The 22,511-nt window shown below is 47.5% G+C and overlaps 2 protein-coding genes and 1 long non-coding RNA gene across 3 annotated transcripts in view; 1 reads left to right on the top strand and 2 right to left on the bottom strand.

The window, feature by feature from the left end:
* Window positions 1–680, top strand: part of Prp3 (pre-mRNA processing factor 3) — a 12,281-nt gene extending 11,601 nt beyond the window's left edge. The window contains exon 9 of the mRNA XM_077706062.1: window positions 531–680. Coding sequence (XP_077562188.1) covers window positions 531–680 — 150 coding nt within the window. The remainder of the gene's footprint in view (window positions 1–530) is intronic.
* LOC144178312 (protein KTI12 homolog) lies at window positions 677–22,511 on the bottom strand. Its single transcript, XM_077706065.1, has 9 exons — window positions 22,493–22,511; window positions 18,642–18,840; window positions 8,526–8,577; window positions 8,410–8,462; window positions 6,487–6,542; window positions 5,169–5,248; window positions 4,938–5,103; window positions 2,644–2,723; window positions 677–815 (listed from the first exon to the last, which is right to left on the bottom strand). The coding sequence occupies exons 2-9, from the start codon at window positions 18,781–18,783 to the stop codon at window positions 677–679; spliced, it is 768 nt and encodes a 255-aa protein (XP_077562191.1). The 5' UTR covers window positions 18,784–18,840; window positions 22,493–22,511.
* Window positions 19,251–22,274, bottom strand: LOC144178308 (uncharacterized). The gene is made up of 2 exons (XR_013323993.1): window positions 22,146–22,274; window positions 19,251–20,647 (listed from the first exon to the last, which is right to left on the bottom strand). It is a non-coding gene; the product is annotated as an uncharacterized LOC144178308 (long non-coding RNA).

Here is a 22,511-nt window from a genome sequence, read left to right as displayed (position 1 = left end):
AAAATAGGGAATGAACTCAGTTTTTATCTCAGTTGCTCTGGGTATTCCTAGTTGCACACAAGCCATCACATGAGACAGACTGCATGTACTCATATATAAAACTACAATTATCTGCATAAGCAGCAGGTTGTCGCATAACTGGAGGAAGGCATTATCAGGGATCCACTGTGCTTGCTTTGCACCTTTCCTATTGCCGTGGTGGTCTCTGCTCAACCCGCCTTTTTGTGCAGCTTTTCATTTTGCTATGTTAAAATAAAGTACAATTTATGCATTATGCAGCATTGTACTGCATATAAATGTCCACTGGAGCAGAGATGTATGTTTTAATGGGATGCACTAAATTAGGGTTTGTTACGCAGCTGAAATACCACTTACTTATGCAAGCAGGAAACCATCCGTTATTCCACTCTTTTTGGAGTTTGGAAATGCACAGAACCCGTAAACGAGTGTTCCGGCCATAGGTGGACAAGGACACACGACCACAGCTTGCCAGTTTGAACAGGAAGGGTGTTTACTGTCGTGTGACGCAGGGCACAGTCAAGTCGCGCAGCTTTGGCGAGATCAAGTTCAAGGTGTGCCCGACAGAGTCCCTGGCCCGCGAGCACTTCCGCAAGCACGGCGTGGAGCACTACTGGGACCTGGCGTACAGCAGCACGCTGCTGGAGCTAGCCGACGCCTAGGGCTGTTCCTCTTCTTGGCCGCCTGTGCGCACGTACTGTTCAAAGAGTTGCGGGAGCTCGGACAAGGGCCGCGTTCCACTCCAGGCCAGGAACTGGCGCCGAAGCCGATGAAGCTGGCCCGCCGGGGGAAGCGAGTGGGGTGAAAGTGAAGGACAATAAACGGGTCTTGCATGTGCACAACCGCATGCATTCCTCAAGGTGTGGCAGAGTTACTCCACATAAGCCAGTTACGAAACTCCTACTCAGAATGTAATCTCCAACTAAACACCACCTCTCCTAGCTAACCATTGCGCAGTTCGTATTGCCAGCCAAACAGTGTTGGTGTGGTAGACTATAGTAAAGACGTTTTGTCACAGGTACACAGTAATAAGACAATTCAAATCCATCTTCTCAGGTAATTGCAAAACTTAAATGTATTTTGTAACAGGTGGCTTTTCCCGTCAGAATCATGGAAAATCAATGTTCACAAGAAAGTGCACATTATTGCACTTTTTGATTGGTACAGTGTATTTTTATTTCCTACCTCTGTTAACATTTTTACCGTCGATACTGCTGTGCTTCACGCATGCTCCCATTTTCTATAACTTCACAAGCCAAGCTAATTACAAAGCAAATAGAAATCTGTACTCTGCCCATAATTTCCATGGTGACACACTGATGCAGCATCAGTTTCCACTCTAGTGCATTTAGCAAGAAACTATATCAGTAGCATTTCCTGGCAGAGATTACGACAAAATCATCAGTCACCTTTGTTACTGCGGCATTCTCCATTGAAATAGTTGTGCTTTTAAGGTGTCCGGCATGTGGCAAAACGTACTACAGGAAAGCCAACTTTACACAACTGCCTCGAGAAAAAAAGAGGGGAAAAAAAACGCTTCCATGGTAGAAATCGAACATGGGTCCCTCGTATTATGAAGCCGTCTCTCTGATTGTGCTATACCAACACGGTCGAGGCAGTTCAGATTTTACGGCGAAGCTCTCTTTGCCTCAATGATGGCAACCCCGCAGGAAAGTCAACTTTTGCTGACGATGAAGTAAAAGATGGTTGAAATGCGAAGCTCTCTCTGGTTGAAGGCCAATGTCTTCAAAGTCAAAGTCCAAAATCTAAATCGTTACGACAAAAACGCACTGCAGGAAAAAGAACCTACGGAATGGGTTTCAACAAAGGCACATGAAGTGCAGGTGCACAATCAGCACTGCATACCCCCCGAGTGGTTACGTGCCAGACACTTCAAGGGCACCATCATCATCACAATCGAAACTTGGACAACAATGAACGAATCCCTAACGAGATTGGACTTTGATTCGACTCCGTGGAGGAAGAAAGCTTTATGTTCCAACCTTCTTTGTCGTTAGATGAAGAAGCTTTGATTTTTAATGCGAGCATTCTTTGGCGAGTACTCCCACAGCCAGAGCCGTGTAACGCCCTCCATTTTCACAAATTTTCAGATTTGGTGGGAGTTCTACCTGTAATCGTTATAATAGAATGATTGGTCAAGCAGAATTTTGAAAAGCCAAAAAATAATAAAAATAGAAAAAATTGGTGAAATGTGGCAAGTCGTGTAACTTCCTGCATTTCCAAAAAAATGCAGACTTGGCGGAAGTTCCACCTGCTATTGCTTTAATAGCGTAAACAGAAATAATTGGTCGGACAGAATTTAGAAAAACCAAAATATTTGGCTGTAAAGAACTCTCACTTTAGACAAGCAACATAAGAATGCCACACATTAGTAGATAATTCTCTGAATTCCTGCAATTTCATGAAAATACGCAGCAGTCATGCTCAAGATGGGCTAGTTCTCTGACAAAATGCAGTGGATCCTTGGCTTCTTTCGATCCGTGACTCCTTGCCTTTCCAAACCCAAATAGTATGCCCCCTGGACAATGCCACCAACTTTGGGCACTCAGTGAGTGAACAGTTACTGAATGGAGCAGAGCTCTTGAACCACAAATCAAGGATATGGGATCGGCCGACTGCAGCAGTTTCTGGACCAGGCCCCTCGTCAGCTGGTCTCGTTCATACAGGTCGGCAGCCAGGGGGGCCTGCATAATGTTACAGCCACAAGGAGCAGCGAGTTATCACGATCGCGCACAAACTGAGCTATGTACTAGAATCACTGGTACACTGCAACGTACTCAGCGTTAGATGGAACTGGCTGCACACGTGACATATACAGAAACGCTGAGTATGAAGAGATAATGGAGTTTATAAAAATTATTTCTGAAACTTTTTGCGCAGAAGTATGCAACATCGAGATTATGGAAAGTTACTATATCACTACCCAGATACCACTACTATCACATATACGCAGCCACCACATAACTTGTAAGCCATGCAAAAAATGCACGCAAAATTCAATGAATGTATAAAGCAATGCCGCTCTGTTACCTAGTATTGCCTGCTTGACTTTACTAAGGTAACATTGAGCATGGCCAGATTACTACATTGCCCCACATAGTAGACTGAACTGTAATGTGGGGCAGAGGGGATAATCCAGCTTAGAGGAACACTCGTGACGTCACAGGCCCCAATTCCGCACCAATGAAGAGCTCGTGTATTTCTGATGGAGGCGAACCAGTTTTTCCCCCCCAAATAATTCATACTCAATTCTGTTAAAATATTGCCACTCCAACACCCATAACTATTACTACAGTGGCTAGAATAGGAAAGTGTGATGACCGTGCCCACTGTCGCGTGATGCTGTTGGAGGAAATTCCAGGTGGCGCTGTCACATGCTTACATGTTCGCTGCGACGGATTATGGAGTACGAATGTATTCGCGTGCAGCACCACATCGAGAAGGCCTCTTTGAGAGCTATTCTATGTGCTAGCGCAAATTGAGATGCAGTGAATGTCGTATTTTTTAAGAACTACTATCATCGCAGTTTACAACCGACTGGACGCGCTTTGACAGCCGAATATAGCCGGCTGGCTCTGACGCTTATGAAACGCACATCAGAGAATTGTGGACTGGTAACTAATAAACACGCATTTTATTTTCGACGTGCACGTTAGAGACAGACAAAAACTGCTCACTTTTGGTTAATTTCTCATGATTCGTTCAAAATTACAAAGTCTCAAAGCCATCAACTTCCTTTGCTCAATGGGCCTTGCCTTTCGCTGCTATAGTTCTTTGTTTTGTGCGTGAACAAATTCAAGCATTTTTTTCTCGAATTGTCTTAGGAAAAGCGTTTTCGACCTGACCTTCGATTCTGCTGTTACGTGAGGAAATTGAGCTTTGTGAGCTTCTTCCTTTCACGACAAGGCCAAAACGAAGAGGACCAACACGAATTTGGTAGTCATGGACGGGGAGAGTGGCAGACTTCTTCAGTATGTCAGATGCTGCGAAAATGCTTCCCATGTCTGGAAGGGTACGTGTACGGGCTTTGGCTTTATCCTGCGCAGTGCAACACACGCTGTAAGCCACAGTGAAGGGGGAAACACTCGATCAGCGTGTGGTTTCCCCCATGTTGCCGAAGGTATACGGTCTTTTGACTGAAAAGAAGCATGGGGTTCTTCAAACTCTGCACTCACAGGGGAGTCACCATCCTTAGCTTCTTATTGCTGGTTGGGGCCGCAGGTGCGCTTCTCGCTTGACACTTCCTGCTCGGGGAAGTTGTTTCAGCTGGTACTTCGGAGGACTTGGAAATTGCGTGGGCAGATTTTCCGGGCGCAACCGAGGCATGCCTATGTAGATTGAGACAACTTTTCCGTTCACAGTATGTTCAATGTGCCGGGAGATGTATCTTACGTCGAAGTGTAGCTCGCACATAGCGGTGTTTTCCTTGAGCCGCTTCTCAGTACGTGGTATTGCTCGTCGCCACTGCGCCAATACAGACGCACGTCCTTCGGAACGCCAAACAACGACAATTTCTTATTGCAAGACTTGTACACCATAGAGCAGCCCGGCACAAAACTGTGGACCTACTTTTGGGGCACTAATGCACCCATAAACTTGCTAAGGCACAGGAAGCAAGTGGTGCTTCTCTCTGGTCAAAGCGGCAATCGTATTGCAGACGATCCGCGCCCACCTCAGCAGGCGACGTGTAAACGATCGCGCGCGCCCCCTCGCGGATCCCTGTCAGCGGCTTCAAAGCACCTCATAGGCGCTGCATGCCGCTAACTTCCCTTTCTCGTTCCTGTGAAAAGTTTTGCGCTTAAGTTTCACTCATGGTAACCACACTTTCCTATTCTAGCCACTGTACTATTACTGGCCCCTCAGCATGCAACGTTGGGAGGCACGGCGGCAGTGCTCACGGCCTGTGTGGCCCGGTGGGGCAGAGGCGGCCGGCGACCGGTCAGGGCCCCTTCCACCAGCTCGGTAGCTGTCGTCTCGTCTGCGTCCCAGTGCAGCTGGACCAGCGGCCGGTCCCACCGGTTGGACTCATCGGGGGCCTCAAAGCGCTGGCCCAGGGCCGCCAGCCTGGGAGGAGGAAAGCAGTGTGCCGGTCAGTCCCGCTTGGCCGACCGTGCCCGGGCCTTGCCCACACCTCGGGGGTGTACTGCTCCGCTTCCGGTCGCTGCGCGTTCCACTGCTCGCACATCTCCTGGGGCACCAGCGGGTGAACCTGCACGCACGTGCGTTCAAGACCTCGTCAAGCGTGGGCCAAATGCAGTGCAATTTCACCGCATTCATTTTGAACTTCCAGTGGCCACCACCAAATCTATTGAGACATGACTGGTAGACACACAAAATGCCCAATTAATTAGCTGGAAGCATTTAAAATAGCTCCGTATCAGATGTCGCTGCATGTGCTGGCAGATTGCCCAAACAGGATGAAGCGGAAGGGACATTCCTGCTGGTGCACTTCTGCAACATACTACATAAAACAAAAGCACTTTTAACGTACAGAGGATAAACACGGAACAGATTCAACATACAGAACAAGTGAAACAAGCGATTCTGTTCTGTGTTTGTCCCCTGCACGTTGAAAGCACCCTCTCCTCGAGTATGTACCAATACCAACTGGCCCAACATCAAGCCTTCCTCAACTTCCCCCGGAACACATGCGCAAAGTCTGTGCACGTGCTTTCTACCGAGCGGCCAGTCGGCCGACTGCTCACTTGCCATCCTCAACATCATCTCTGCCTGGCTGTAGTGGCTCTCTCAATTTCAGTTTCGAAATAGCAGATTTTAGCTGGTTGCTTGCACTGTGCATGCACATAGAGGGAAACCTCGTTAAACCGTACCTGACAGTGACGCGAAGAAAGTACGTACTAACCGGCACTACAATTTATCCGAATGCATTAGGTTAAAGGGAAACCGAGTCGGGGATTCAACTTAACTACATATAAAATGAAGCTACGGCTTATGCGGGTACGGTAAACGAGATTCCACTGTATTTCAGGAGTCATATTTCGTACCTTGCTGTCTTTTTAGTCAGACTTTAGGGAAATAAGGTTTTCATGAGGTCAAAATTTTCACTGCAGTGGCCCTTTAAATCAGGCTTTCAGAAAAAAAAAAAGAGAAAAAAAAGCCGCAAATTTTTCTTCACACAGCCAGGGGGAAAAAGGGGGGGGGGGAGGAAGGTTTTGCCATGTTTCACTGCCCCCTTTTGCACTCTTTAAATTCCGTGGGAGTTAAATAACTGGTCCTCAATGCCTTTATTATGCTCTAATGTTGCAATTCCGCATGATAGAGTACCTTTGATATAGATGTAAATGCTATCGCTCTAGAATACTTGCAATGGTCAGTGTATTACACCTCAGTAGGTGCAAGGCAAAGGTGATGAAAACTCTTACGATGAGGATGAAGAAAGTGGGAAAAAATCATTTAAGACAAAGGCAGTTGCCCACCTCAGCTTACCACACAGTGTGTCGTCCGGGCTTCTCGGGTCAGGCAGTACAGCTCATAGCGGAAACCTGCAAACAGGGGTTTCAAACCGTAAACACTTTGGGCATCACAGACACCAGCAGACCTAGAGTGCTGGTGAACCTAGCTGACACCAAATACGAACTTTTCGCTGACTATGGCATCTGAACTCTGTAATGTGTGTAGGGTTGCCACCTGACTTTTTTTTTAGACAGCGGGCAGGTTGCTGGTTTGTACCTAAAACCGGCCAACATTGGCCGGTTTTTTGGCTATCGTGTCGCGGTTATTTATTTTTGGCCTTTTGTAAGCGTAAACACATGTACTACAACAACCAATATGTGTCGACAAGCTGTGCAAAGAAACGAGAGCAGAGGAAATGCGCAGCAGAGTGCGATTCCCGAGATGGAAGGGGACCAAGGGAGGAACAGCACAACGAAATGCTGCCGGCGCGATCAGCAAGTGCGGTTACTCTTCAGTGCAGCACATTCAGAGCAATAGCCAAAACCTCAATCACCTTCAGTGCAAACGTTACGTTGCTTTCTCTGTAGGGAAAAGCTACAAGAAATGGCATTCCATGTCAATAAAAAAACGTGGCGTCTTTTTTTCAATACAAATTCAACCTTCTCCCCCTTCCCCAATCTGAATTGCCGGTTTTTTTCTTTGGGGAAAGGTGGCAACCCTAAATGGGTGCGCAGCAATTGTGTGACTGCAGCAATAGAAAAAGGCAAGAACTACAATTAAGCCACGGATATCATATTTTAGTTTAACTTAGACATGTGATAAGCATTTTTTATTTCAGTATGGCCATGTTTTCAAACGCAGGATTTTACACACTCAACATTTAATCCCACATTTCTTCAAGTTCGTAAAATCGGGACAGGTTGCACTATTTGTTTTTTAGTGCTACAGCTGCAAAAGGCCTGTTTTAAGACAATCCAGTGTCGACTTTAGCAGCGTGTTTGAGGTGGTACCAAAATTCTCATTGGGCGAGACGTAAAAACACCCACCCATAATTCTCATGCCATCCGCTGTGATTGTGGGTATGCGCCGAATCCCCATTGGCTGCAACATGTCATGTGGGAGCAAGCATAGGTATACACTGGCTGCAAATGTGAGTAGGCAGGTGCCAGCCTGACGCCCCCACTGCCTGTGATGCATCAAGCAGCTGCAAATGTTAGGCCTAACGTTATGTTTTGAGGTCTAACACTGTCAACTGGTGGCTGCAGCTTGACGTAGAATGAGTGTGACGTTGCTTGGCACATCAACGTTAAGGATTACCTACCGTAAGGACTGAATACTGGACTTCATATCCGCTCAGGGGAGTGGCCAGTGATGAAGACAGCTGTTGTCAGAAGCTTACGGCCAATTCACGCGTGCCCATTTGGCAGCGATGGCATATTCACCCACAATTCTCCCGTATACCCACTTAGGGGAATCAGCTAGTGGCAAAGAGAGCCGTCAGAAGCTCATGACTGATTCACATGGATGTAGTTGTGCCGGTAGAATAGACATACCAGGCTGTCACCTATCACACATAAGAAAGGAGTGTTAAGTGTCTCTCTGGATTGTTTTTTGAGAAAATGCTGTTTATCCACTCTGTTGATGATTCTATTCACACCAAGCCATTAGGAGCACGTTTGTAGCTGCAAGGATCATTCTTTCAGAGGCAACTTATCAGCCAGCAATGGAACGGTCTGTATAGCAGCCATGTGTGTCGAGAATGAGCGAAAAGTCAACAAGCACTCCTGCCAAAGTACCTGTTGGGTGCAATACCTCAGCTTGTGTCTAAATGCAGCTTCGGACACTGAAATGAGCTCTAGGACTTCTGTCCTTGGCAGTACATGGCCCTGTTACTGGTTAAGAGTAAAAGCTTATACAGCATACAGTTTCAGGGTAATTGCAGGAAACGTTTTTTACCCTTGATGTAATTTAAAGCGTCGAGGATCACCAGCACGTCCCTCGAAAGCAACCTGCGCAGAGCAGTCAGTAAGTCACCTGTGCAGACCGCCAGTCACCCAGTTCTCCAAACATACCGTGCCACATCTGACTTGAGACGGTCCCGAAGTTGCTTCTCCAGGCCCGCATCTGCAACCACAGTACTTTCCTTAAAAACTGGTGCCATGCCCAATTCCCACTCTCGACATACATTCGTGTGACTAAAATGTCACACACCGAATTCGCCAACTTACCCAGGGAGATTCTCATCGTCCCAGACAAGCCCTACATAATCACCACAAACATCGACGTCGTCGACGGGCTTGTCAACGGAGCGGTGGAAAGCTTGACGTGTCGAGTTTTTAAATGATGTGTGGGCGAATGTTTCACGGTTTTACCGATAAGCATTTTAGCTTCGCCCCTCTCATCATCATTCACTTCGTGGAGATGGCGGAATTTTTTTTTTACTTGAAAAATAACTTTGAATTACCACATGCCACTCGAATGGCTGTTAATCGTGGTGATTTTTACCATGCATCACATCAACTGCATAAGTGGTGGAGTATAAACAAAACCATCTTGGTTATGCATCTGGACGCTAAGTTTGTAACATGATATCCTCAGGTTGTTTTGAATGCCACGTATATTAATTTGGCATGGGGTTCTCACATTGTTAAAGGAACACTAAAGGCTGCACAACCTTTTGTTATAACCAACAGACCTTGCATTTCATAGCTCATCGGCTTTCACTTTAGTCTCAGCCAACCATAAAAGGTCTTTTAACTCCATGTTGGTGAGGTCTTTTTAACTCCATGTTGGAGTGGCAATGTGCAGCAAAATAGCTACCAAGCCCCCCCCTCCTTATTGGTGAGGCATGGTGGCGCCAGCAGAGCTTTCTTAGAAATGCCAGGGGGTATGTGTTGAAAGTGCATGCGCCATTAATCAAAGTTGGCGGAAGTCTCGTGTCAAGTTGATTTCTCTAATATCTGCTTTTCGCCACTGGCTGTTTCATCTATACATGCGCTAGTGATGAGTAGGTACAGTGGACTGTCGCGTTCACCCACAGGCATGCATCTTTTGACTGCGCTTGTTCACAAGGCGAAACGGAACTGAAAATAAGACAAAGCCTACCACCTTGGCTGAGGCATATTTTACAACAGTGGCTAGCTGAGCTATGTGTCTTTTAAAAAAAGCATGACCAGTAAACGTTCCCCCATGCATTTTGCACTTGCGTGTCCCTTCATCGGCGTTTGTTCCAGAAGAGTGTGTAGGCGGCCGACGAGGTTAGTGTGGCCGAACCGACGTTTGTTACGGTCGCGTGCTGGCTGTGCCCTGGCAATGATGAGGCGAGCGGCGTAGAACGGGGTGCCTCTCCAGATTGGGTGCCAAGTGTGTTCCATGGACGAGCTGCTTGAAACTGATGATGATGGTGTCGCTAGAGAGCTAACCCCTGGCGTGCAGTATGATAAAGGAAAAGAAGTAAGCTGATGCAAAGTGCGCCAGGCAAAATGAAGTCGCAGTCCTGTGCGGTACAGTAGGTTAAAGCGGAGGGTGCAGCACTTGGGAAAAGTTCACAGCTATATACAGTGTTTTTCCGTAGTCAAGAAGAGTCCCGTGGGCAGCCCATGGCCGTAAACGGCAGGGGTTGCTCAAATGGTGCACTCCAGGTTTGCAGTGAGGTAGTGTCCGGGATGTGGGGAAGCCTCCAACGGTCAAAGCTGGGAGTGTGGCAGAAGACGCGCGTCTAAGTGGCATGACGGAAGAAAAACTCAGAATGGCTAGCAGGCCGACACTGAATGAGTGCAACAAGATGCGGCATGGCGCAGCGCATGGATGCTGGAAGTGCCTGCTCGGGCGTGAGTTGGAAGCAGCTTTGTGGCTGTGTTGCTCTCAGCGCAATGCTCGCACCTGCAGTGAAAGACAGAGTGCAGAGGGTGCCAGCGATGAGCAGCGCTCAAACTGCAGTGGTGTCGGATTCTTGTCGCGCTTGCAAGTTTCGGCTGTCTTGCTCGTGGCCTGACAGCTGAGTTCCTTTTGCAGCTCCTAACTAACACTGGCCTAGAGCAGGGTACTGGGCGGGGTCTGGTGGTAAGTTTTTGATGGGCATCAGCACGGAATGAAATCACTGGATGTCTCTTTCCGCGACGCTTCTTGGTAGGCTTGATATTTTTTGGTAGGCCGTCGGTAAGGGACTGCTGCAATGTGTGAAACAGGGGTAGAGATGGCTCATGTATTTGACGCGCAGGACTGGCATCTCGCAATCCTTGCATCGGTTGAGAAATTGGAGCCATGGTGTCTTCGTGGAGAGTAGACGTATGGACGTTGAGAGTGCTCAAAGTCTTCAAACGGCCGGAGTCTGGTGGCAGCTGTTCCACCTGATACAACAAAGAGAGCTCCTGCATGCGGGTGAACTCGTCAAGAAGTCCCGTCTCACCGTGCTTTGCAGCGAAGCGGTGCAGGTTCCCAGCTAGGAGAAGCAGGGGAGTCCACGCTTGCGTGGGTCTGTGCAGCAGATGCGACAGCCTGTGGTGCTGCGTCATGATCTACTGTCGACTCCACGAAGAAGGTCGACTCCACTGAGCTGAAAGTCGTAGCTGTGATTCGCATTTCCTGGAGCACTGGACGTCCACTGAGTACAGCAGCCCCGTCACCTTGTGATGGTTCCGGCACAGGGACCGAAGGCGGCAATGGAGAAGGAATGGTGGTGGTAATGGCAGTCGGTTCTGTTGCCACTGTCGTCGGCAGGGTTTTAACACCATAGTGGTTGAGAACGAGGTCTTGTAGGCCGTCATTTGCACTAGGGCCTGGGGCCGGCAGCTGGATCTGCTCAATGAGGTCAGCAGGTAGCTTCTGTAATGTCACGAGGTACCTGATTTCCTTGGACCAGATGTCATTTCCATAAAAATGGTTCTCCAGGATGACAAAACATGCTGCATGGTTTGGGATTGAGCCAAACAGAATCAGCAAGGGAATGTCCGGGAGGGCGGGGGTTTTCTCCTGCCGTCATCCACGTTGTGGCTGGGGAAGCAGCAGTGCGATGCCCTGGCGAAGCCGCTTGTCCGGGTCACGAAATTGCAGGCGGCCGATGAGGTTAGAGTGGCCGAACCCACGTTTGTTACGGCTGCACGCTGGCTGTGATAAGGCGAGCGGTGTAGAACGGGGTGCCTCTCCAGACCGGGTGCTGAGTGTGTCCCATGGACGAGCTGCATGAAACTGATGATGATTCTGGAGAAGATGATAATGATGGTGTCGCTACAAATGCTTCGACAAGCTCCACCAATCCCGCTACACGATTCACCATTTGTGATGTCACAAATTGTAGTGCGATAAAATGTATAGGGTGGCGATACCAGTTTTCAAACTTTTTGCATTTTCCGCGCTAATAAGAATGGGCGTGGGAACAGCGCAGAAATGCGGCACCGTAACTTTGCTCGCTTGTTCACACAGGTTGCTTCACTTCTTCACTTCTGCGCGTGGCTATCACCGACTGCTGGGCATGAGCCGCGGCCAGTGCTTCTACCTGATAGCGACCAGTTTTCGGCCAGTCCAGGATTGTGCCGGCAACACCCCTGCAACATCTTCCCGAGCCAGGCGGCCACTTCATCGGTTGTGACGTCATGGCGAGCCCAGGATAAAAACGGATGGCACCAACCTGGCCTCTTCAGTGGGCGTGGGAACAGCGCAGAAATGCGGCACCGTAACTTTGCTCGCTTGTTCACACAGGTTGCTTCACTTCTTCACTTCTGCGCGTGGCTATCACCGACTGCTGGGCATGAGCCGCGGCCAGTGCTTCTACCTGATAGCGACCAGTTTTCGGCCAGTCCAGGATTGTGCCGGCAACACCCCTGCAACATCTTCCCGAGCCAGGCGGCCACTTCATCGGTTGTGACGTCATGGCGAGCCCAGGATAAAAACGGATGGCACCAACCTGGCCTCTTCAGTGGGCGTGGGAACAGCGCAGAAATGCGGCACCGTAACTTTGCTCGCTTGTTCACACAGGTTGCTTCACTTCTTCACTTCTGCGCGTGGCTATCACCGACTGCTGGGCATGAGCCGCGGCCAGTGCTTCTACCTGATAGCGACCAGTTTTCGGCCAGTCCAGGATTGTGCCGGCAACACCCCTGCAACATCTTCCCGAGCCAGGCGGCCACTTCATCGGTTGTGACGTCATGGCGAGCCCAGGATAAAAACGGATGGCACCAACCTGGCCTCTTCAGTGGGCGTGGGAACAGCGCAGAAATGCGGCACCGTAACTTTGCTCGCTTGTTCACACAGGTTGCTTCACTTCTTCACTTCTGCGCGTGGCTATCACCGACTGCTGGGCATGAGCCGCGGCCAGTGCTTCTACCTGATAGCGACCAGTTTTCGGCCAGTCCAGGATTGTGCCGGCAACACCCCTGCAACATCTTCCCGAGCCAGGCGGCCACTTCATCGGTTGTGACGTCATGGCGAGCCCAGGATAAAAACGGATGGCCCCAACCTGGCCTCTTCAGTGGGCGTGGGAACAGCGCAGAAATGCGGCACCGGAACTTTGCTCGCTTGTTCACACAGGTTGCTTCACTTCTTCACTTCTGCGCGTGGCTATCACCGACTGCTGGGCATGAGCCGCGGCCAGTGCTTCTACCTGATAGCGACCAGTTTTCGGCCAGTCCAGGATTGTGCCGGCAACACCCCTGCAACATCTTCCCGAGCCAGGCGGCCACTTCATCGGTTGTGACGTCATGGCGAGCCCAGGATAAAAACGGATGGCCCCAACCTGGCCTCTTCAGTGGGCGTGGGAACAGCGCAGAAATGCGGCACCGGAACTTTGCTCGCTTGTTCACACAGGTTGCTTCACTTCTTCACTTCTGCGCGTGGCTATCACCGACTGCTGGGCATGAGCCGCGGCCAGTGCTTCTACCTGATAGCGACCAGTTTTCGGCCAGTCCAGGATTGTGCCGGCAACACCCCTGCAACATCTTCCCGAGCCAGGCGGCCACTTCATCGGTTGTGACGTCATGGCGAGCCCAGGATAAAAACGGATGGCACCAACCTGGCCTCTTCAGTGGGCGTGGGAACAGCGCAGAAATGCGGCACCGTAACTTTGCTCGCTTGTTCACACAGGTTGCTTCACTTCTTCACTTCTGCGCGTGGCTATCACCGACTGCTGGGCATGAGCCGCGGCCAGTGCTTCTACCTGATAGCGACCAGTTTTCGGCCAGTCCAGGATTGTGCCGGCAACACCCCTGCAACATCTTCCCGAGCCAGGCGGCCACTTCATCGGTTGTGACGTCATGGCAAGCCCAGGATAAAAACGGATGGCACCAACCTGGCCTCTTCAGTGGGCGTGGGAACAGCGCAGAAATGCGGCACCGGAACTTTGCTCGCTTGTTCACACAGGTTGTTTCACTTCTTCACTTCTGCGCGTGGCTATCACCGACTGCTGGGCATGAGCCGCGGCCAGTGCTTCTACCTGATAGCGACCAGTTTTCGGCCAGTCCAGGATTGTGCCGGCAACACCCCTGCAACATCTTCCCGAGCCAGGCGGCCACTTCATCGGTTGTGACGTCATGGCGAGCCCAGGATAAAAACGGATGGCACCAACCTGGCCTCTTCAGTGGGCGTGGGAACAGCGCAGAAATGCGGCACCGTAACTTTGCTCGCTTGTTCACACAGGTTAGTAACAATACTTCTTTATATGCAAAGAAGTCAAACAATGCATGCTTGATGCTGTTCCCACGCCCGGGAGTCTTGTTGTCACTGTTAAGTGAATGTGTCGATGTTATAGCTATGCTTGTCTTGCTAGCTGGCGACGTCGAAGAAAACCCAGGGCCCAATAAAAAGGTTCCAGAGTCGGACGCATCCAATAGGGCTCATGAGCCAAAATTTAGTGACATGTTTGCTCTTTTGCAGAGCGTGAACTCTCGAACCGAAAAAATGGAACAGGACCAAGTGAAGTTAATATCTAGCGTGAATGAAATTAAAAATAACCAGGAAGCAATCGAGCGCAAAGTTAACGACATCGACCGTAGGCTCGCCGCTGTCGAAGCAAAAGCGTGTGACAATGCCGAGGTCGGGGATGAACTTTTGCAGCTGAGGCAGCTAACCGACCATCTGAGCAGAGAAAACGCTAGGTTACACGATGAACATTCTCAGCTTGAGGATAGAATGAGACGCAGTAACCTCTTGTTTTACGGTTTGACAGACTGTCCCCAGGAGAAATGGAACCAAACTGAAGAAAAATTGGTTAAAGAGATCACTACCGTTTTTAAGTCACCAGTGCCGAGCGAAGCATTTGAGCGAGTACACAGGTTAGGAACGTACAGGCTCAACCAAAATAGGCCTGTTATTGCGAAGTTCGCATCTTTTAAGTTAAAGCAGGAATTACTATCGCTCAGCGGAAAATTCAAAGAGAATGGCATCACTGTAAGCGAGGATTATTCCCTTCAAACACGGCAGGCGCGAAAGAAGCTTGTAGAATTTGCCAAACAAAGGGACGTTTCCTTCAAGCTTCGGTATAATAAGTTGCTCATAGGTGATAAACGTTACGGTTACAATTTTTCTGACGACAGTGTGTACGAACTTGGCGGTGCCTCTGGGGAATTCGTTAATCAGCAGCTTTCAGATGAACACTCAGTTTCCAGAGTATCGCTATCAGTTGCAAACTCACCGCAGTAGCGACACGTGAGGGGTGGGGGGCGGTGCCCGAAAAATTCGCTTTCTTTTCTTTTCACGAACATAAGGAGTGTCGTATCGAAACGCGATGAACTAAATGCGGCGGTCGACACATGTGACGCTGACGTTGTGTTGTTAACAGAAACGTGGCTTACTTCAAAAATTAACAGCAGTGAATTGTTTGACTCTACAAAGCGTTTCAATGTGTATCGTCGTGATAGAGGTGAAAGATGCGGCGGTGGTGTACTTGTCGCGGTTGCGGATAATATTTCTTCGTCTTTTGTGCCTGTTGTAACCAATTTAGAGATCGTATTTGTTGAAATTTGCACAAGTTATAAAAAGATTATTTTGGGTATCTGCTATCGTCCACCGTACTGTGATCCGGGCTTTGTAAATAGTCTTCACGATGCTGTTAACATAGTTATGGAACGTTTTCCTAATGTACCAGTCCTTTTAGCCGGAGATTTTAACTACCCAAATATATTTTGGTCCAGTGATGTACCACAGTTAAGTCCGTTTTCTACTGACAGTTCTAATTTTTTGGCCTTTTGTTCTGATTTCAACTTTACGCAAATTGTTACCCAACCAACCCGCATTACACCTACTACTTCGAGCATTTTAGATCTAGTGTTAACCAACGTGCCTGACCTGTTCATGTCTCCACTTTGTTTGCCTCAAATAAGTGATCATTGTTTGCTCCATTTCACTATGAATGTTTGTGTTCCTCATCATGACAATTATACTAAGCGCATTAGAGATTACGCTGCTGCCGATTTTGATGCCATCAATAGAGAACTTTGTTTATTTCTGGACAGCTATCTTGATGAATTCGAAGCTCGTTCCGTTAATTCGAACTGGAATTTGTTCAAAGAAAAAGTAACATACCTGACTGAAACGTTTGTTCCCCTGAGGCTAGTCACCACCAATAAGCATGCTCCCTGGTATAGCCAATCTTTGAAAAGGTTGGCTAATAAGAAAAAAAGGCTGTTTCGGTCCGCTAAAGTTTCTAACTCGCAGGCCAGATGGGATTCTTACTACGTTGCTAATGGGGAATACAGGAGGGCCACAAAAGCAGCAAGGGAAACCTATTTTAATAACACACTCCCCAATATGTTAGCCAACAACCCGAGAAAATTTTGGAGGGTGGTGAATAAAAAAGATACTCGCGAAATAACACTTAAAACTTCGGACGGGTTAACCCATAAAGATGACTGCGCTGTTATTCTCTGTGACACCTTCGCGGCGGCAGTGTCGGGTTTCCTCAGCAAAGGATCAAATCCTGTTTATCAAGCTAGTGGTTATCTCCCGATGGAAGCAATTCGTTTCGACACAGCAGGCGTACAAAAAATAATAGAAAACCTTAAAGTCTCGTCTTCTTCCGGAATCGACAACATTACTTCCAAGTTTCTAATAAACACTAAAGTCTACAGCTCCATAATCTTAACAAAAATATTTGAGCAATCTCTGGAAGCAGGCTGTCTTCCGGATGATTGGAGTGTGGGAAGAATTATTCCATTCTTTAAGTCAGGTGATAAACTTTGTCCGGAAAATTATAGACCAGTATCAATCACTTCGATACCATGCAAAATAATGGAACACGTAATTTATTCGCAGCTTGTAAAATTTTTAGAGGGCAATTCTTTTTTTACTGATTCGCAGCATGGATTTCGTAAAAACTTTTCCTGTGAAACGCAACTATTATGTTTTATTCACGATTTGCATTCTATTCTTGACAACGGCACACCCATTGACTGTATCTTTTTAGATTTCTCAAAAGCGTTTGATAAAGTACCTCATGATTTACTCATTTTAAAATTACGGAGCCTCAATATAGATGATAACGTCCTCGCGTGGGTGATTGCTTTTCTCAGTAACCGTTCACAATTTGTAACTGTTAATAACTTTGACTCGCCCAGGGTCCCGGTTGGCTCTGGGGTCCCACAGGGCTCTGTGTTGGGACCATTGCTCTTTCTGGTCTATATAAATGATTTGCCTCTAAACATTACTTCTTCAGTCAGTCTTTTCGCAGATGACTGCGTAATTTATCGGGCAATTAAGGGTCATTCAGATGCTCTAGAATTGCAGGCAGATATGGATCGGGTGCAGAAATGGTGTGAGACTTGGGGCATGACGTTAAACGTTAAGAAATGCAAGTACATGCACGTTAACCGTCACAGCACTAGTATCTGGGCGTATCAAATTAATAATGTTCTTCTCGAAGCAGTAACTTCGTATAAGTATCTGGGTATATACATAACTTCTACATTATCTTGGAAGACACACATTGAATATATTGCAGCTAAAGCTAATAGCACGTTGGGCTACCTTAGAAGAAATTTTAATCAGGCACCCGTTTCCTTGAAACTCTTACTTTATAAAGTATTGGTACGTAGCAAATTAGAATATGCGGCATCTGTTTGGGACCCTGGTCATGACTCTCTTATCTACGAATTAGAACGAGTGCAGAATCGGGCAGCGCGTTTCATCCTTTCGAATTACCATCGCACCTCGAGCGTCACATCAATGAAAATCACACTAGCATTACCCCTACTGTCTCTTCGCAGGAAAGTGTTTCGGCTGTGTCAATTTCATAAAATTTACTTCACCAATTCATTACTCAGAAATAGATTATTCGCCCAACCAACTTACGTTTCCACTCGCATTGATCATCGCCATAAAGTAGGACTTCCGTCAGCGCGCACCAAGTGTTTTCAGGAGTCATTTGTGCCAAAAACTTCTGTATGTTGGAATCATCTTCCTCATGATATTGTTGGTATCAAAGATGCTGCTTTATTTAAAGTTGCTGTCACTAATTTCATTTGTACTTAGCCTTAGTTCAACCCTGTAGCAAGCGATGTTACTTGATTGCAATTTTTCTGTTGTTGTATTTTGATTTGTATGCTGTACATGTATGTATGTACCCACTCCCCTCTGTAATGCCCTCGGGCCTTGAGGGTAACTGAATAAATAAATAAATAAATAAACTGCTGCTGCTTGTGTTCACAACGCTGTAATTTACCGTTCCAGGCCAGTATGGTTTCACACCTGGGTGTCCCTTTAACACGCTTGCTACACAGGCTCTTTTTGCATGTTTCAATCGTATGCGTTATGCGCCACCGGTAATCAACCGATTCGCGGTTGATTACCGCGATTTTGAAAGGCTTCTGTCGTAGCGACGGCGGCACAGCAGCTGGTGCTGCGTAGATGCCTGTGTTAGAAAAATGACTGCACGCCTGTTCCTGTGCTTTGAAAAGTTGTTGAGACCGATGAGTCTTTGGTGTAAATAACGTCACTTGCACAGTGCCTGCGCGTTTTCAGTGCCTCTGTTTTTGTTATTTGAACTGAAACTTTCAAGTTATAGCTCAGCAATTAAGGTACCACCTGGATCAGGTTTTTTTTCCCCCGTTCTCTTGCCGAAAGGCGCGTACTCATTACCGCCTCGACCATAAAGTTAATACGTCTTTGACCCTGTAGCTGTCATTGTCTAGCGAAGCACACAGTTTCGCCCCAATACTCCCAAGGCGACTCATTGAGCGTCTGCAAGGTTCAACAATTCGTACCTGTGTACACGTTGTTCCGCGCGAGGCCGTCTTCGTCAGCAACCACTTCAACAGGCCATAATTTCTTCAGATGTTCCTTCAATTGCAGTGTCCGTGTTGACTTGCCACTACAAGGAAATCCACACATAACTACGAGTGGCATCACGTCAAAGGTAAACGAGCGAACGGAACACGACCGGCAAGAAGTTGGAGTTGGAACCATAGAGAAAGAAATACTGGTAAGAGTGGACACTCCCATAGAGCCCTGCGGCCGAATGACTGTACTGTAGTGTAGCGCACCGAGCGGACGGAGAGCCAAACTACTAACCATACTTTCGTACGTTCACTTTCGGTTTCGGTTTCGCGGAAACCGATTTTGGCGGGTAGTTTGAAGGACTGGAAAGCGCTGCTCACAGCGACGGGCATCGGTACGGTATTCGGACGCTTTCATGCAATAATTAGCGTTTATTTGAATATATCATTCTCAGGCTTAGTGCCCGTATGCTTTTACAAAAAAAAAAACCCTTTTTTCTGAAAATGTGAAATTGCAATTTACAGTACCACTCACACTTGGTTAAGAATTCTGTCGCGTGTTCACATGTTGCCGAGCCACATAAAAGAGACACACCATAAATGAAGAAATATTTATTGCATGGCACTAAACGGAACAAGTTCAAATTGTCATCATTCTTTGCAACACACATATAATAATAAACAGTGAGTAATACACAACAGAGACAATACACAGTAGTGAGAGGAAAATACGTTTCCAGGAATGAAAAAAAAATGCACAAGTAAAGGTATCACAACCACACAAAGGATTTTTTCTCCACGGTAATTGAAAATGCAGAAAACCCAGAAACGCAGCCATCCACAGATTTACTTGTATCTACGACACCCTCAGACGCTGTGCGCTGTTGCAGTCATACTAAAATATCAACCATAACATAATCTAGACACTGGGATACTTGCAACTGTTTACAACCACTATCTCCGCAGATAATTTTCTTAGTCTGGCAATTTCTCCAATTAGGATGTGAAAGAAGGGAAAAACTTTGGCTTTGATGGCCTCGCTTATTTGATGAACGCTAATGAGATCTATTTCCTCGGGGCAACTTCAAATCAGTAGCAGTAATTGAACAGAAATCCCATTTATGTGGAGGTGCACACGCAAAAGGTTAAGAGGAAAAAAATCAACTTCCTATTGGTTCCTTGCAAGGGTGCATTTTCCCAAGAAGCCGGGTTACCTTCCGAAAGCGTTGCCTTCCCAGTAAAGGCAAAGGGCCAGGCAAGGATATTTTAGGTACGTGCACGTAGTCAACCGACAGGTTCCAGGCTCAATTAAGGCACACAAATTCATGCCTTCCGCTGTCAATACGAACAGTCTAATATAAGAAACAGGGAAGCAGTATATGCTTCTCGTGTATGAGACAATGGTGGCACATTACAGAATCCCATAAGCATTTGACAACGTAGGTCCCAACGTGGTTCTCTTCATCTAGGCCAGTCCGACAACAGGCAGCACGTATGGTGACAAACGACATTTAGCATGACCTCTTACCCTGGCAGTCTTCATAATGTAAAAGGGTTTTTGTGAATGTACTGTTTTCACAATATTACAACTAGCAGCAACAATAACTTGCGAGTGGAGTTTGGAGACTATACGCTGTTGTTAGTGGTTTTAATGATATGAGGCATATCAGTGATAAAAAACCGTTTGTTCCTTGAGTCAACGATAGTCTTTTCAGTGGTCACGCCTTATTGAGTGCCGAGACTTGCGTTAGATTTTAGGTGCTAATGGCAAGGTTAAATAGATGGAATACAGTTGCGGTATCCATCAGAAGCATCAATAAGGTAGCAAGAAGCATTGCAGGCAGCCATCAATACAACTGAATAACTCTGGGAGAACAGTTGGCACGGCCACTTTTGTGAGTCCTGTGAGGGCACGATTCATGAAGTGCTTGCACCATGTTTGGTATGACGAATGCAGCTGGCTGGTTGGCTCTGTCTTGAGGGCACCTGTAGACCTGCACAGGTGATAGGTGATATAGTACACAAACTGCTTGCAATGACAGATAATATGCGAATAGTCTGTAAATTTCACTGCAACTAGTATTCAAGTATTGCCTCCAGTGCATGCCACCTATTTAATTGATTGATTGATTGTGGGGTTTAACGCGCCGACGCAACGCAGGCGATGAGGCGCGCCGTAGTGGAGGGCTCCGGATTAAATGCCACCTATTTAAAACACAAGTTCTCTTATTCTATTCAGCAATCATGCGGTAAAGCTATTAGCAACACTTAAAATATGGGTCTTTGTAATTACCGCAACACTGGTTAGGCACATTTTTAATGCAATTCACCTATTGTTTGGGTTAACAAGAATGATAACGCTGCTCACATAGCCTGAATCCCTTTGTCTTTTTTTGTAAAATCAGGACGAAGAGCGAGAGCGAGCTGAACGTTAAACAAACCTGTTGCCCCACGGGCTCGCGAAAGAAACGCATCCCGAGAACGGGCACCTGGCGAAAGTATATTTGGGCGCTGTGTGGGCACCATGGCAAGCAGTAGTGAGCGTCGTACTGAGTACTACTGACCGCCAAAGGCCATGCCTTAAAAAGATATGACAAGAAACACACAGTTCCGACTGAATAGGTGCAATCTGCGCAATACGTGTTTAATGAAACTAGCCAAAATATGACCAGAGAAAAGAGAGCAAACGCTTGAAAAAACGGCAAGTGTGGAACAGTTGTATGCAATGCCTGCGATACCGGAATTGATATACGATGTAGAACGAAGACCAAATTTGAAGGTTTCAATGCACTGCGCACTCACCCCGCCTCGAGCAAAGCTGTTATCTGCCGACGAAAGACGCGTTTTTACCGTACCTGGCGCGCCAAAGCGAAGCGACGAGCGCGCGTTATCTGCGTCGGCGAGTGGTTTCGCTTTGTACGCAGGCAGCTTGGTATGCACCCATGTGTAAAACTTACGATGAGTGTAGGGCTGCTGGTTATGCCCAGATAAGTCAAATTAATGCAGATACGGCTACTTCGCCGTGTACGTTAGCCCGGACGGCTTTGCAGCGCATCACGGCCATAATAGCAGTAACAGTTGGCCAAGCTAGCAATGGCTAGCTAGTATAATACAACGCAGCCTGCGGCTCACGTAATTCAGTGCAGCGACAGCGCACAACGCCTGCTTCGCCTACGGACCGCCGGCCGGCCGGCCACTTCCGCAACTCACAGCCGTCGTTTGCGGCACGTAAACGCTACGTGCGACGACGGGCGCGTACCGCTGGCATCCCTCAGCGCTAGATAAAACGGCACAACCAGCCTAAAATACCATTACGTCCAGCTAAAAAATGGTGTCTTACGCCTTTCCGGGGCGTTTCCAAAGCGCTTATCTTAAAGACGCAGCACTAGCTATGCCTGATTCCCTGAGGTTACGCAGTGCTCGCAGCGTTTGCAGTACAAGGAAACGTAAATATGATACGCCACACCAGCACTTTAAAAAAGAAAGTCTCACCTTTCGTTCAGGAGAGGTTAGCACGAGGCTGCAGAAACGCACGTGCAAACGCTGCCGAAAGAGCCAAATGGCGGCTTGCGCTTGCGGCTTGGCGGCTTGGCCAGGCTTGGCGCAAAGAAGCCACAAAAATTTACATTGACAGCCATTCAACTTATTACACAAATAAAAATGTGTAGTCTAATGTGTAACAAAATTTTAAAAGTATAATATTGTGTGTTAGCTTAATTTTAAATATATAGTTTTTTACCACTTGCGCCGACTACCGGACGGCGCGCGAGTCACGCCACTCGGCCGCGATAAGCCCGTGTGTCCACTCTTCTAATTTTTTTATTTCTCTATGTTGGAACTTGGAACGTGAAGCCCAGG

This window comes from Haemaphysalis longicornis, unplaced genomic scaffold, assembly GCF_048455015.1.
Source record: "Haemaphysalis longicornis isolate Haplotype H1 unplaced genomic scaffold, Haemaphysalis longicornis Haplotype H1 scaffold_4, whole genome shotgun sequence".
NCBI classification, from domain to species: domain Eukaryota; kingdom Metazoa; phylum Arthropoda; class Arachnida; order Ixodida; family Ixodidae; genus Haemaphysalis; species Haemaphysalis longicornis.
This window is presented reverse-complemented; position numbering and strand designations above follow the sequence as displayed.

Excerpts from the sequence above, each read along its gene's own strand:
- LOC144178312 (XM_077706065.1), bottom strand. The coding sequence starts at position 18,783 with ATGCCACTCGTAGTTATGTGTGGATTTCCTTGTAGTGGCAAGTCAACA. Across the intron at positions 6,543-8,409 it reads CGCTTTAAATTACATCAAGG|GTTTCCGCTATGAGCTGTAC; the intron begins GTAAAAAACGTT and ends CCCTGTTTGCAG. Across the intron at positions 816-2,643 it reads CTGCTGCAGTCGGCCGATCC|CTCGCTTCCCCCGGCGGGCC; the intron begins CATATCCTTGAT and ends ACTTTCACCCCA.